This window comes from Equus quagga, chromosome 5 (genome assembly GCF_021613505.1).
Source record: "Equus quagga isolate Etosha38 chromosome 5, UCLA_HA_Equagga_1.0, whole genome shotgun sequence".
In the NCBI taxonomy this organism is placed as follows: Eukaryota; Metazoa; Chordata; class Mammalia; order Perissodactyla; family Equidae; genus Equus; species Equus quagga.
Window position 1 is genome coordinate 7,361,858 of NC_060271.1, and position 16,040 is coordinate 7,377,897.

Genomic DNA, 16,040 nt, shown 5'->3' on the forward strand with positions numbered 1-16,040 from the left:
TCTGCCTTAGTTTCTTCTTGTCGTCAGCAGTCCAGGTTCCGCCTCTTTCCCTGGGCTTTGTGAGGATGAAGTGAGATGACGGACAGGAAACTGCTTTCGAGATGGCAAAGCTCGGTACCCATGATCATCTACGTTATCATCAAAACTCTCTGATCACCCCTGTAAGTTCAGCCTATGGAACGAGGGCGGGAGAATGAACGTGAATCACGATAGTCACCCAGATATTGGGGAGCTCGGGGCCTTCAAGGTACCGAGGATTCCCTCCGTCTGCCCTGCTCCGTGGCCGGGGCGGGGCGAGCACGGACTCCGCCCCTGGGCGGGGCGTGGGTGGGGCCTGGACGCGGCCGGAGCCGAGCCGAGCCGGAGCCCGAGCCTCAGCCCTAAGTCGCCGCTCTGGGCGCCAGACCCGCCCCGCCCCGCCCCGCCGTCTCCGCGAACCCAGCCGCGCCTGCCGCCGCCACCAGGTCCAGCGTCCCGCTTTGCTGCCGGGGAGCGAGCCGCTCGTCCCGCGCCCGGAGTCCCAGGTGAGGGGCGCGGCCCCGGCGCCCGCCCGGGAGGATCGGGGACCGATCCCGGCGCGGGGCGCTGCGGACCGCGAGCGGCGCTGAGAGGGAGCGCAGGGCGGCGGAGGGGCCCCCGAGGAGAAGGGGCCGGGGGAGACCGCTAAGGAGGGGGCGCCGCGGCGGTGAGCGAGGTGCTTGCCCGGGGAGGGGGCGCTGGGTGGCCACCCGGACCGGGGGAGCCGCCGGGGCAGGGGCAGCGAGAGTAGGGGGGCCAGAAAGAGGGCGCCCCGGCTTTGGGGAAAAGGGTGAGCAGCCACCGGAGCGCAGCGAGGGATCGCAGAGGGGGAAACCCGGGGCGCTGGGGTCGGCGGAGATGGAAGGAGGGAGCTGAAGGGGGCGGCGCGGGGAGAGGGGACCTGGCCGCCGAGGGGCGAAGGGGGTGCTGAAGCGAGAGGGTTGAGGGAGCCAGGCAAGGGGGAAGCGTGCAGGGGAGGAGACTGGGTCGACGGGGGTCGTTTTGAGCTGGAGAGGAGTGAGGTGACGAGGGGAAGGGGCGCGGGGTGGGAGTGGGGTGCTGGTCGGGGAGAGGGTAAAGGGGAGCGGGGACGTGAGTGTGGAGAGCAGGGAGCGGAAAGGCTGCGGAGCCCAGCTGCCGACGGGCAAGGCGGGTAACCGTGAGTCGGGGGCGAGGGGTGGGGCTTGGAGGCGAGAAGCCTGGAGGAATGGGAGGGTGGGAGGCAAGCCTGGGTCTACCCCAACTGCAGAGGAAGGGGGCGGGGAGCTGGTGGAGGGAGAGGGCAGTGGCCTTGGATATGGGCGGTGGGCGCCCGAGTTGTGGGCAGGGTGCGGGGCGGAGAGGCGCTGGAATAGAGCAGGGGTCTGGCGGCCGGGAGTGGAGGATCTGTCAAAGAACCTGGAGAGTTTAGGGTGGGGGCAGCGCTGGGTCAGGTTGGGGAGGAGGCCAGGTGTGGGTTGTGGGGTGAGAGTGGAAGGATAATGAATGCGAGCCCGGAGTGGAGTCCGTGGGCACCCAGGTGCTGGCTGTGTCTTAGCTCTTCAGAAGGTTGAGGAGGGCGCACAGGCACTGGACCTTGTCACACTGCCACCTGGGATCATAGACAAGAAGAGAATCGTGGAGAGAAAAATTCATCCACAGGCAGTTCTGTTCTGGAGTCCAAGTGTGAGAATGGGCTTTAGGGGGGCCGGGTGACAGCCTCTGGAAGCTAATAGAGGTGTGGAGGAGGGTGGGAGAAAGACAGGGCCCTCCAACCCAACCTCCTGGAATCCAGATGGAAAGGGTGGGGGAGGGTAAAAGGAGTAGATGTGTGTGTGCACAGGTGGATGCTCACCTCTTCTCTGCCTATAAAGGGAGGAAGACAATGGAAGTCCATGAAAAGCCCTATCTATGGTAGTGGAAGTCCTGCCACTGTGTTAGCCAGAGGAGAGACATTTTGCCGAGGGCCATGGGTAAGGGAAGCCTTCCTGGTCATGAAGGGTTTAGCTAGCAGCGAAGGAAGACGTATTCTTATCAAAGGAAACACTATGGGAAAAGGCAAAAATCTAAAGTAATCTCTAGTCCAAGAAATCTCCATTTTCTTAAGGATTATGATCTGAAGGGAAGCATCAGTAACCTGTAGAGGATGTTAAACAAAGGTTTCTCCTCTCAGCTCAGAACTTCTAAGGTTCCTCTCCGTCTCCCCAGAGTGCAGCACAGGGCCTGGCGCACAGTAGTGCTCAGTGAATGTTGATTGAATGAACAATTGACCCCTGGTGGTGCTCCTGCCTCAGTTTCCTCATCCACCCCCAAGAATTGTTGTGAGAAGCAAATATGATAATGTGAGTGAAAAGAGTTTTGTGGACTGTGAAGGACAGTACAAAAGAGAGAGGCCACTAATATTATTATGCAGGTGTACCTACATTCTATGCAAGAAAGAATGCACCTAGTAGAGTGGCTGGCATTCAGTAGGCGCTCAATAAATGGTAGCTATTATGATACTGTTTCTGTGGCTCTAAGAGACCTGGGGAAACCATGAGGAGGTGAGCTGGTGGTGAGAGGTTGGCAGTGGGGAATGGTATAAAGAAAGGTTGAATTAGAAAAGTTAGTAGAATATGGCTTTAGAGAGGAGGTTGCATATTGTAGGGTCAGGTCCACATTTGCCCAACTCCCTCCCTATGCTTACTAATAAATGTTCCCAATAGGAAGATGAATTACATCTATTGAGCACCTGCTACATATCATATACCATCTAGATGCTTTACCCACATTGACTATAATCTTCCCAACAATGCTTGTTTTACCAATGATGAAACTGTGTCTCATGTAAAATTGCCTGCTAAGGTCCCACAGCTAATAAATGATAGACCTGGAAAGTGAATCTTGTTTGTTTGATTTGGAACTCCAGGCTATTTCCACTACCCAGCATGACTTGGTAGGAGAAAATATGAAGCACACAGACAAAAATTTCAGGGGTTTATAAAGCACTCTTCCATATACTGGTTTTAATTCTTAGAACAGTTTGCCAGGAGGTCATTTTATTAACTTTTTATAGATGAGAACTGATCTGCCTAAGGTTATACAAGTGCCGAGAGAGCCAGAGCTCAACACTGGTCTCTCTGACTTAATCTTGTGCTCCTCTCATCAAAAGAGAAGTTCATCCATTCACTTCACTACTTGTCTTCAGTTGATCTCTTCTTGCTGGATTTTAGGGCTCTCTCCGCCTCTTCTCCCTCTTTCCTGCCTGAAGTTGGCTTCTTCCGTAGGTGCTTATTTCTGCTGCCTATGAGACTGAAAGCGTTGTTTGCTTTTCACATCAACCCTTGGAGGAGCCATTTCCTTCTTTCCCCTAGCCTGGGACCAGGGACGACTTCCCAGATGGTCCCTAGGCCTTCATCTATCTTGCTTGTCACGGAGACAGTGAGCTACCCAGCTCTATCATTTATCTGACTGCCACAAAAGAGAGGGAAGATCTGATTGATGCTTATCTTACAAATGCGGTTCTGCACGCACCACTGTGCAGTGACCCATCTGCTCAGATCCGCCTTAGGCAGCTGCCTGCTGGGATGCTTTTTGCCTCGCTTGGAAATGTCTGTGCAGCCCCTGCCCCCACCTCCTGAGAAGATCGCCTTGGGGGCTTCTGTCTGAACGTGCCTTCCGACTGAACCTCTAGGCCCTGTGCCTCTCCGTGTTCTCACACCACTCCTGGGAAGGCTATGCTGCGTGCACAGAAACAGATGTTGACAGCACAGTGTGGCAAGTGCTAGAAAAGAGATGCTCAGGGTGCTGGGGATGCTTCTTTACTCATCCTAAAATTGTTTTTTTCCCCCAAGGAAGATTAGCCCTGAGCTAACATCTGCCAATCCTCCTCTTTTCTCTGAGGAAGACTGGCCCTGAGCAAACATCCGTGCCCATCTTCCTCTACTCTACATGTGGGATGCCTACCACGGCATGGCTTGCCACGCGGTGCCATGTCCGCACCTGGGATCCACACTGGAGAACCCCGGGCCACTGAAGTGGAACGTGCGCACTTAACCGCTGCGCCCCCAAGAAGGCCCCCTGTTGTGGTTTTTATTTTCCCTAAACCCAGCCCAATCTGGAAGTCATTTGATAACAAAAGTTCTAGTCATGACACTCCGACTGACTTGCTGTGTGACCGTGGACAAATCATTTCTCTTTGTGGATCCTTAATTTTTTTTACTTGTAAAATAAGGGGAGTGGATCAGACCAGGCATTGAATCTATTTTTCACTCTTGCCTCACGCCCCACTCTCACAGCTGTAGCCGATGTTGCTAATAAAGACAGGCATGTTTCCTGCTAGTCTACACGAGGCCATGTGCATTTTTCTCAACACAGTGTACAAAGCACATTTATATACATTCTCTTATGTAAAATTCAAGGCAGCCTTGTGAGGTAGGTATTTTTATCGTGTCATAGATGAGACACTGAGGCTCAGTTTAAGTGATTTACCCAAGTCCATACATTGAATTACCGGGAAAGCTGGGAGCAGCAGCCAGTCTTTTATTATGATAAAGCTGCCACTCCAAAATCCCTTATAGTTCCAGCAATCTAAGAGTGTAAACAGCTGCATCACAAAAATGAAGACCCATCGTACGACATTGACGTCAAAAGTCTGGTGCATGGCAAAGGCTCAATAAATGTTTATTGAAAGGAGTAACATGCCCTAAGTATTTACTATAGGTCCAGTGATGACAGGATGTAAGGATGGATAAAACTCAGCTGAATCCAGAAGGGGAGGCAGACAGTTAATCGTAAAACAAGCTCAAATAATGGAGCCCAGATTAGGGAGAGGGCAGCTGAGCAAGATTGAACAAGATTTGACTGTAGAAGTGAATTAAAGGGGCCAGTGAAGTAATATTTGAGTCCTTCCCATGGGCCGAGAAATCATGCCAGGTTATTTCCATATGGTAACTGCTCGTTCTACTTGTACCACAGCTTTGTGAAGTAGGTGGTATTTTCTCTATTTTAAGGTAAAAATGCTGTGGCTTAGAGAGGCAATATTTCTTGCCCAAGAATTCAGCTGAGGAATAGAGCAGTGATTTTGAACTTTCCCATAACACTGCCCGGTATTCGATCTAGTCTCAGCTGTTAGCTGTGAGTCTGGGGCAAATCCTCTTAATTCCTGGCCCTCAGTTTCCTTCTTGGTCAAATGGGAATAATAATTACTGTCCTTCCAGTTTTATCTCCCAGGTTTATTTAGAGGGTAAAATAAATAAAGGACATGAAATTGAGGTAAGGATCAAATCTGTGTTTTAGTAAAGTTACTCTTTGACCAGGAGTTCCATTTCTAGGGATCTCTCCTAAGGAAATAAATAGGAAAGTGAATAAATATTTATGTAAAGAAATGGTCATTGTACTCAAATTTATAATAAATTAAGAATAGAAAAATAAATGTACAACATTAAAGAATCAGTCATATAACACAGCCATAGGATGGAATATAATGTAGCCAGTTGAAATGATATTTATGAAGAGTTTTAAAATCTCAGTAAAATATTCATGATATAATGTTAAGTGGAAAGGAGCAGGATACAAAACTAATGAAAGTTATTAAAATATACTTAATATTTAAGTATATTTTAATTTAAAGCTATTAAAATATACTTAGAAGATATAGACTAGAATGTATGGTATACTATCATTTATATATAAATAGCAAATGTAAACAGAACTCTATGCTTTTATATGTAAAAACTATTTCTGAAGGATACATAAATGGGTAACATTTGCCTCTGGGGAGGGGAACTGGGGATTGGGAATAAGGGCAGAAGCAAGACTTACTTTTCACTGTAAACCTTTAGGTTCCATATTATTTATTTATTTTTTTATTTTATTGAGGTCATAATAGTTTATAACATTATGAAATTTCAGTTGTACATTATTGTTTGTCAGTCATCATAAATATGTGCCCCTTTACCCCTTATGCCCATCCCCAACCCCCTTTCCCCTCTGGTAACCACTAATCTGTTCTCTTTGTCCATGTGTTTGTTTATCTCCCACATATGAGTGAAATCATATGGTGTTTGTCTTTCTCTGTCTGGCTTATTTTGCTTAACATAATACCCTCAAGGTCTATCCATGTTGTTGTAAATAGGGTGATTTTGTCTTTTTTATGACTAAGTATTCCATTGTGTATATATATGCCACATCCTTCATCCATTCATCCGTTGATGGGCACTCAGGTTGCTTCCACATCTTGACTATTGCGACTAATGCTTCAATGAACATAGGGGTGCATAAGTCTCTTTGAATTCTTGATTTCAAGTTCTTTGGGTAAATATCCAGTAGTGGGGTAGCTGGGTGTTATGGTATTTCTATTTTTAATTTTTTGAGAAATCTCCATACTGTTTTCCACAGTGGTGGCACCAGTTTGCATTCCCACCAGCAGTGAGGGTTCCCTTTCCTCCACAACCTCTCCAATGTGTTATTTTTTGACTTGGTAATTATAGCCATTCTGACAGGTATATGTGATATCTCATTGTGGTGTTGATTTGAATTTCCCTAATGATTAGTGATGTTGAACATCTTTTCAGGTGTCTGTTGTCTGTGTATCTTCTTTGGAAAAATGTCTGTTCAGATCTCCTGCCCATTCTTTGATCAGTTTGTTTTTTTGTTGTTGGGTTGTATGAGTTCTTTACATATTTTGGAGATTAACCCCTTGTTGGATATATGATTTGCAAATATTTTCTCCCATTTGGTGGGTTGTCTTTTTGTTTTGTTCCTGGTTTCCTTTGCCTTGCGGAAGCTCCTTAGTCTGATATAGTTCCATTTGTTTGTTTTTTCTTTTGTTTCTCTTGTCCGAGTAGATATGGTATTGGAAAAGATGCTTCTAAGACCGATGTCAAAGAGTGTACTGCCTGTATTTTCTTCTAGGAGTTTTATGGTTTCACGTCTTACCTTCAAGTCTTTACATATTATTTATTTTTTATTCTAAAAATTAAGATAGTAATGCAAACTACAGATAGTGATAAAGTAATACTTGCAAATAGTAAAAGTGTGTTTGAATTATTTTCAATGTGTTACCTTTTAAATGAACAAATAATAAGCTATAATTTAAATAGATGGCATTTTGTTGCATGAAAAAATAAGGGAGGAAATACACTTAAAATGTTAAAGATGGCAGTTTCTGAGTGGGGTAGGATGTCTGGTAATTAAAAAAATTTTTTCTTACACGTGTTTTTTTCTAATTTTTCATAATGAATATATACTTTCAAAATAGAAATTTTCTGTTGTAAACAAACAAAGATGACTGGCAACAGAGCAGAGGGTGGTGTGAGGTCGTTGTGGTTGCTTCCCATGTTTTAGGTAGAAAAAAGCAAAATTCCTTTGAATCACCAGTTCTTGAAACAAGTTCTGCATCTTGTACCATAAAAACTGATGTCAGGAAAATGAGACAGTTTAGCAGGCAATGGCACCCTCCTCTCCAATCTCATTTTCTTCTTCCATGGAAATGCTTCGCCTCAGTTTCCAAGTGTCCTGGGCATGTTCCACACCCACCTGGTGAGCCTTGTCACTGGGCAGATTGATACAGGGATGGAGCTGAGGGTCTCAGATAAAGGCTTGGAAGCTGGGAGGAAAGAAAAGGAAAAACAGAGGCCACCAGAGGCTAGTGTCGGCATATTCAAGGAAGTGTTATTAAAGGGCTGCTAATAATCCCACGTGTGTCTGACCTTTCTTCAAGAGGGCTTTAAACCTTCTACATTTGTCAGCTCCTTGTCCTTACAGCTCACCTGAGAGGCCGATAGAGCTAAATCCACCAGTCTCACTCTCTTTTCCTTTGGGGAAAAAAGCAGGAATTCCTAAGGAGAGTGACACCTTGGGCACTATCTCATATTAGGGCTGTCCTTGCATCCTCCTTACCACTCACCCAGCCCATCCATGTACCCAGTGCTGAGCACAAAGAGAGTCTGCAGGTGGAGAAGCAGGGTACCTGTGGCTGGTAAGATGTAGAAGATACAATTTAAAGACTCAAGACCATAGGACCAAGTGCCAGATTATGGAGTTCAGCTCCAGAGTGTTCTAGGAAAGGAGAGGATGGTCGCAGGTCTGAGAGGGCTGGGGTCTCAGGGAAGGCCTGGCACATAATAAATACTTGCTGGGTGAGTGAATGAATGAGCGAATGAACAAATAAATAAAGGATCTAGGCTTTGAAGGATTTGGAATAATAATGAGTTATGTTCACAACTGTGTGGGATTTACCAGTTTATTAATGTCTTAATCATCATTTTCTCATTTAAGTACTGTGATAGCCCTGTGGGAAAAGCAGGGCAGAAGTTGTTCTCCCCATTTTCCAGATGATGAGTTTGGGCCCCCGAGTGATGATATGACTTTATTAATTCAGCACACATTTACTGGGTGCGGACGTGGATTAGGTGCTGGGACTTGTGCTAGAAGCTAGGGAGGCAGAAATGAAGTATATTAAGTCTTAGATGTTCAGTCTAAGGAGGAGCCGGAATAGTAAACAGTCTGAGATGATACATGTGCTGTTAGAGTGCCCTGGCTGCACGGGCAGGGGTGCGTGCCTCTTCATGCACAGGAAGGGGGACGACGTGGATCTCCAAGGATGAATCGGAGTTGATTAGGAGGAGAAGAGCTTTGTAGGCAGAAAGAAAGAATACACGTCTAAAGGGACAAAAGCGAAAGATAACATGGCACATTAGGAGTAAAGTGTGTAATTTGGTATAAAATAGCACAGGTTGGTGGGAGAAGGCTTAGGGGAAAATAAATTTTAGAGAGTTTATTCTTTTGTTAGTTGGTTCTTTGTCAAGTTGAACAGTTTGGGCTTCATCTTTAGAGCTGTGAGAAGGTATAACCATTTTTGAAGTGGGAATGATGGCCCTATTCTGGGCCTTTCCTGAAATGTTCATGTGTTTGCTGTTTTGGCTTCTTTTTTTTCAAAACTCCTCAGCTCAGGAGCTGCCTTCTGCAAGAGCCTCTCCTTGACTACCACGCCTCCGGGTCGGGTTAGGTGCTTCTTGTGGGCTTCTTCAGCCAAGGCTTCCCTCTGTCTTTATCACTTATCTGCTGCTTTGTGACTCTGCATTTACATGCTTTTTTACAGTAATCTGGAACCACTCAGAGATCAGACACCATGTCTGATTCATATTTGTATTCCTCATGCCCAGCACAGGGCTTGACCCAGAGCAACGTGCTCAGTAAATATTTGCTGAAGAAATGAATGGGAGGAGCTGGGTTCCACCCCAACCCTGAGACAACATTTGGGGCAGGTGCAGTGATGGGGTGATCCTGAGTGGTGCGTGTTTCCTCAGTGATACTGAGGTAGGGAGTGAGTGTGTGAACGGTGGGGTGACCATTAAAAGATTGATGACTCAGGGTGACACCGGAAGTGTGTTCCTGAGTGACCACAAGTCTCTCCTGCAGATGGCTTCAGTGACTGATGGTAAAGCCGGAGTCAAGGATGCCTCTGACCAGAATTTTGACTACATGTTCAAACTGCTCATCATCGGCAACAGCAGTGTTGGCAAGACCTCCTTTCTCTTCCGCTATGCTGATGACACCTTCACTCCAGCCTTTGTCAGCACTGTGGGCATCGATTTCAAGGTGAAGACAGTCTACCGCCATGAGAAGCGAGTGAAGCTGCAGATCTGGGTGAGTCCTGAGCATCTTGGGCAGGATTGTCCTAAGAGGTAACTGGTCTGCCAGCACAGGGGCTGGGAGTTTGGAACTTCTGGGTCATATGGCCTCTGGCGCCAATGCTGCTGCCAGTCTGGCCCCTGGGCTGCCGCTTGCTGGTTTTATACAAATTGACTCTCCTCTGGGGGCTTGGTTGCTTCTGCTGCTTAGCCATCCAAGAATCTTTACCCCGGCCTGTGTAAATGAGCAACCAAGAATCTGGGCTTTTGAGTTAGGGACCTGTTCAAATTCCAGTTCTGTCACTTACTGCTCATGGAAACTTGACCAAATCATTTAACATCTCTGGGCCACCATTTTCTCTTTGGGTATTATAATAGCATCTACATCATAGGGCTGTTGAGTGCTTAGCATAGTTCCTGGAACATAGTAAATACGCGATAAATGTTAGCTACTGTATCCATAATCTACCACTGTGTAACAAATCACTTCAGAACTTGCTGGCTTAAAACAATGATAATCATTATTGCACAGTTTCTGTGGATCAAACATTCGGGAGTGTCTTGGTTTCTGGCTTGTGGCCTCTCAGGAGGTTACAGCCAGATGTTGGCTTGGGTTGCAGTCATCTGAAGGCTTGAGTGGGGCTGGAGGATCCCCTTCCAAGGTGATTTATTCACATGTCTGCTCCTGGCTGTTAGCAGGAGGCCTTAGTTCCTTCCCAGTTGGCCCTCTCCACAGAGCTGCTTAAGTGTCTTCATGGCGTGGCAGCTGGCTTCCCCGAGGGAGAGAGCAAGGAAACCAAAGAGGAAGTGGCAATGTCTCTTATTACTTAACCTTAGCGTATTCTATTGGTCACTGATTCAGTGGAGGAGGGATCTACACAAAGGTATGAATACAGGGAGGTGAGGATCATTGGGAGACCATCTTGGAAACTTGCCACCACAGTTTCTATTATTGGTGTCTACCAGTGTACTAATAAAATATGTACATATTTGAGATGATACAGCAACGTGTAGATCATATACTTTTCGGTAATGAATTTTAACACTGGGAAAATCTGTCATTTAAAGTATTCAAATCATGTTTGTTTATAATCTGTCCACTCTACCTGTTAAATGTACATTAATATATTGTGCATATATCTTATTGGTATAGTCTGTATAGTACTTTTTCTTTTAACAAATTATTTCCATATATTATCCCACAATTGACCCCATGAGGCAGATATTATTTTAATACACTCTGTTTTACAGAAGAAAAAAATTCAGACTCAGAGATTAATTAAATTGCATTAGTTCGACCACACAGCTACAATGTGGCATTCGAATTCAGATCTCCTGATTCTAAATTATGTGGTCTTTTCTCTACACTGTGCATGTTAGGTCATATAGAGCCCACATTTCCATTTATGATGATGTTAAATATTAATTTATATAGAGGTAAAGTTTGTTTTGTTCATTTAAACTCTATCTAAAGCATTGGGGAGTCATAAATTATTAGAAATGCAAGAAGCTATGCAGACCATTTAGTTCAGTGGTTCTAGAAGTGTGGTCTCCAGATCAGCAGCATCAGCGTCACCTGAGAATTGCTTAGAAATGCAAAGTCTCAGGCAGCCAGACCCACTGAATCAGAAACTCTGGGGCAAGGCCAACAATCCGTGTTTTAACAAGCCTTCCAGGTGGTTTTGAGGCAGGCTAAAATTGAAGGACCACTGACCTAGTGTAACTTCTTCAGGTTGAGAATCCGTAAGCATTTATCAAGTACCTATTATATGTGAGTGCTTCCACTGTGTTATCTGACATCCCCCTTGCAGCCAGTGCACAGAGAGGGTGCGAGCACAGGATATTTGCGGCATGGTGAGCAATATAGTGAAACTGGAGCAGGGCTGTGAGAGAGCAGGGAGGGGGTGCTCAGAGAGAAATTTGCTGGAGAGGCTATCAGGTGGCAGCTTGCAGGTCAGGGGGACCTTGCACAACTAACAAAAGATTCTTGCTATGGGCCAGAGGGCACGTGCCTGAAGACTCCTTAGGGAGCTGGAGAAACAGAGTTTACTTTTATCTATGAATACAAAATAAATTTTTGCTCATGTTTACTATATGGATTAACACAGATGTCTTCATTGATTTCCACATCAGATGGTCACATACCTTACGCTTGAAAATTCTTCAGGTAGGGGGAGACATTCTGCCCTCCTGAGGGGTTGGCAGTGGTGGCTCCTTCACTCCTTCATTCATTTTCAGCCCACCATGAGCTTTTGCAGTTTTCCTGTGTCTGGTTAAGTGGATTTATTGATTATACTACCTAATTTTAACTAAATGAACCCTCACAGTGGATCTATGGCTTTAAAAGAGTCTTGCAAAGAAACCTCTGATTGAAGACAATGCTAATTATAGTGAGCCTGAGTGAGCCCAAGAAAATGGCTGACGTTTCTCCAACTCCTGGCACAAGTTCATTGTCAGCCACATTTTGAGGTAAAATCAGTGATGATCTAATTAGAGCTGACATGATCAATCACATTGCTTTTGCTAAAAAAAAATTAGAGAGTTTTTGTGTGTGTGTGTATGTGCTTTTCCATAGCAAAAAATAAAGTTTTCTGTACTATTCATAGATACATTACATAAATGTATTAAAATGTGTTAAAATGTAAACATTTAAATATTATTTATGTCATTTTAATGTATTTTAACATCTTTTGTGTACAGAAGTAGATATATGTATATATATATATACATATATATATATATATAATCTAAGTAAATATACAAATATTGTGGGTGCTGTGCCTACATTTTTCTTACTTAGAGGGATATCTTTGGAGACCACTACCATAAGCATTGGGGAGCCATAGAAGGGTTTTAAAAAGATCAGATTTGGGCCGGCCCGGTGGCACAGCGGTTAAGTGCTCACATTCTGATTCAGTTGCCCGGGGTTCGCCAGTGCAGATCCTGGGTACGGACGTGGCACTGCTTGTCAAGCCATGCTGTGGTAGGCGTCCCACATATAAAGTAGAGAAAGATGGGCACAGATGTTAGCTCAGGGCCACCCTTCCTCTGCAGAAAGAGGAGGATTGGCAGTGGATGTTAGCTCAGGGCTAATCTTCCTCAGAAAAAAAAAAAAAGATCAGATCTGCATTTTTTAAGATGCCTTCAGTTTGGAGGGTAGATGAAAGTAAGACAAAGAAACCATTGGTTTGGGTAAATTATAAGGGCCTGAACTAAGGGTATAAGTCTGCTCAGACTACTACAGCAAAATATAAGAGACGGGGTGGCTTAGACAACAGAAATTTATTTTCTCACTGTTCTGGAGTCCAAGACCAAGGTGCCAGCAGGATTGATGTCTGGCGAGAGCTCTCCCCTTGGGGTTGCAGACAGCTTCCTTGCTGTGTGCACACATGGAATTTCCTTGGTGCATGCACATGGAGAGAGACTGAGAGAGCTCTCAGGACCCCCACCCTTATGAACTCAATTAACCTTAATTACTTCTGTAGAGACCCCATCTCCAAATATAACTACACTAAGCCTTAGGGCTTCAAAGTTTGAATTTGGGGAGACACAAATATTCAGTCCGTAACACTAAGACAACGTCAAAATAACGTAAGAGATGGAAATGGGGAGAGAGATTTGAGAAAGATTTAGGACTAGAATTTATAAGTTTTGATGATCAATTAATTGTGTAGAGAGAGGGAAGAACACATATCTGCTTATCTATAGCTACTTATATATATTTATTTCTGTATACAAAAGTTCCATGATTTTACCAAAGCTGTGTGAGCTTTGCTAAGTCACTTCACTTCCATGAGCAGACAACATCCTCAACTGTAAAAGTCTCACAGGTTTGTTGGCTGGAGCGGGGTGGTGCACTACACGTGATGACACAGTCTTGTGCCTGGCAGGTATTAGGAATGCAGTAATGTTAGGCTCCTGATTCACATGCAAAGGGTGACCAGGTCCCCTCCCAAGTTTCCCACCTGTGGTTCCAGGAGTGCTGGAGCAGCATCCAGGGACTCACCAGCACTGTATGAAGTGTTCAGTTAAATTCCTTCATCCCATTTGATTTCTCCCAGGGGATTTCAGAAAGCCATTGTCAGGGTAGAAGGTGGAGAGGGAGGAAGAGGAGGTTATGAGCAGCACCATTCACAAAAGGAGATTCTCTCATCTCTGGGGGATGTTGGATGCTGAAGGCATTGGTAATGCCTTGTTCCCTGGGTTCCTTCACCACATAGGTCCCTGGGAGCCCCCTCTGTTTCATGAGAGGTTAATTATGGTAGATCAGAGAAGAGAATCTTACTGGGGAGGTGGGAATTGGGGAGAAATCTCTTTAGTAGGGAGTGAGAGCACACACAGGTGCAAAGGGAGGGAGATTCGGTAACTCCACAGCAACAGACCAGATTAGAGGCCACTTACTGCTGGTTGCTGGTTGCCAAGCAACCCCTGGAGCCCTGTGGGAAGAGAAGAGTGGGAGAGGGACGTCCACTACAATGGTCCATGTGGGGACCATTGCAGAGGCTGTTGTGTCTAGTGCTGGTCAAGGGAAGAATTGGGGCTCTGCAGGAGTACTGAGCTGACCTAGGACCCTGGGGACCTGAGTTCCAGTCCTGGCTCTGCCTTGCAGTCGTTGTGTGATCTGGAGCGACCCTTCCCCTCCATGGGTCTGTTTCCCCAGCTATCAAGTGGACAAAATAAGCCTTGCTTTTCTTGCCTCCTGGGTTGTTGTGAGGGTCAGGTGAGGAAATAGAAGGGAAAGCCCAGGAGAAATAGGAAGCCTTGGGTAGATACAAAGGACTGTGGATATCGTCAGCTACATGTGAATGTGATTCTTCTTGTGTGTACTTTAAATCATTCTTTGTGTCTTTCATACCTTCCCTCTGACCAAGAGAGGTAGTTATCTCCTTAATGGGTGGTTGAGACCAGAGAAGTCAAGTTACTTGAGTGGAACCAAACAGTAAACTTCATTCTTCCATTCATTCAGTACACTTTTATCTGGTGCTCACTCTGTGCCAGACATTGTGCTAGCTGTGGGGGAACACCCTTCCTGCTCTCATGGAGTGTACACTCTAGTAGGAGAGATAGACACTAAGTATGAGAATAAAAAATATCTAATTTCATCTGTGATAAAGGCCCAGAAGGAAAAGAATAGATTTATTTCAAACTCAGGCACTGGGACTCAAAGCTCAGATATCACTGAACTTGACTTAGGTCTCATCCCTGGGCTTGCAGCTGGGGTTCAACATCAACTCTAATTATGGTTTAAAAGGCTAGCTTAGCCTTTTATTTTTTATTTATTTATTTTTTAAAAGTCTTTTGTTTTTTATTTTTTATTTATTTTTTTGAGGAAGATTAGCCCTGAGTTAACATCTGCTACCAATCTTCCTCTTTTTTTGCTGAGGAAGACTGGCCCTGAGCTAACATCTTCCTCTACTTTATACGTGGGACGCCTGCCACAGCATGGCTTGACTAGTGGTACGTAGGTCTGCACGTGGGATCTGAACCGGCGAACCCCAGGCCACTGAAGCGGAATGTGTGAACTTAACCACTGCGCCACTGGGCCCGCCCCAACCTAGCCTTTAGAAAGTCATCACCCTTCACCACACCGGCTCACCCCAGGCCTGGTCCCTGTCAGAGGACATGGTGGTAGGACCCTCTATTGTGGAAAAACAGAATATCCTCCTTTCCAATCTCACCAGTGAGGCTTTTTTGGTGACCTGCATATCAAGGAGACTTTTAAGACGGGAGTGTCTCATGTGTCTGGCGATACTTGTATAAAACCAGGGAATGGACTGGCTGATGTCCAGCATTCTTCTATTGAGGGTTCAAGAACTCTCTGTTTGTGAAGGACTTATAGACCACTATCCTCCCTCCTGGGCCTGTCCTGGTATCGCTGTTCTCCTTCCTCTTTCTTTCTCTTCAACTCCCTCCTCTGAAGCCCTCAGTCACTGTGCTACTTGTGTGTACCTCCTTTATTCTACATGTTTTGCTGTGTTGGTGATGATTTTTAAAAGATAATGTGTATAAAGCACCAACATAGTGCCTGGCACGGAGGCAACACTCATCAAATAAGAGTTTTTATTAAGGTTCTAGGAAGGGTCAAGAATTGATACTCCTTTTCTTCCCCATTTAAGTTTGAAACCAACTGCGAGAGAGATGCAGGAGTCAGAGAGATGGGAAGTAATGTGGCAGCCTTATTATTGCTGAAAGCTAGGATGAAGCACATGGCGCAAGTCTTCAGGGAAGTGGAGCTTGCTAATACTTCACACTGGAGTCAGACAGACATACAGACCCAATCACAGACCACCGTGGGTTGCTAGCTGCAATTAGCTCATACAACATGCTCCCAGGGTCAAAGTCCGTGTGGCCCAGAACTACTAATGCTTAAGGCCTGAAGCCTCCCACCTAGGTCTGCAGTGGAAGTCTCTATCTCCATGGACAGTCTTC

The 16,040-nt window shown here is 45.6% G+C and overlaps 1 protein-coding gene across 3 annotated transcripts in view; it reads left to right on the forward strand.

The window, feature by feature from the left end:
- The first annotated feature begins 399 nt into the window (after nucleotides 1-399).
- RAB3B (RAB3B, member RAS oncogene family) overlaps nucleotides 400-16,040 on the forward strand; it is a 64,034-nt gene continuing 48,393 nt past the window's right edge. For 2 of the 3 annotated variants that reach the window (XM_046660494.1, XM_046660492.1), the window contains exons 1-2: nucleotides 400-524; nucleotides 9,400-9,627. In XM_046660494.1, coding sequence (XP_046516450.1) covers nucleotides 9,400-9,627 — 228 coding nt within the window. In that variant the 5' untranslated portion in view covers nucleotides 400-524. Of the gene's footprint in view, nucleotides 525-564; nucleotides 686-9,399; nucleotides 9,628-16,040 lie in introns of those variants that run through there. The other variant, XM_046660493.1, reaches the window with a different exon arrangement.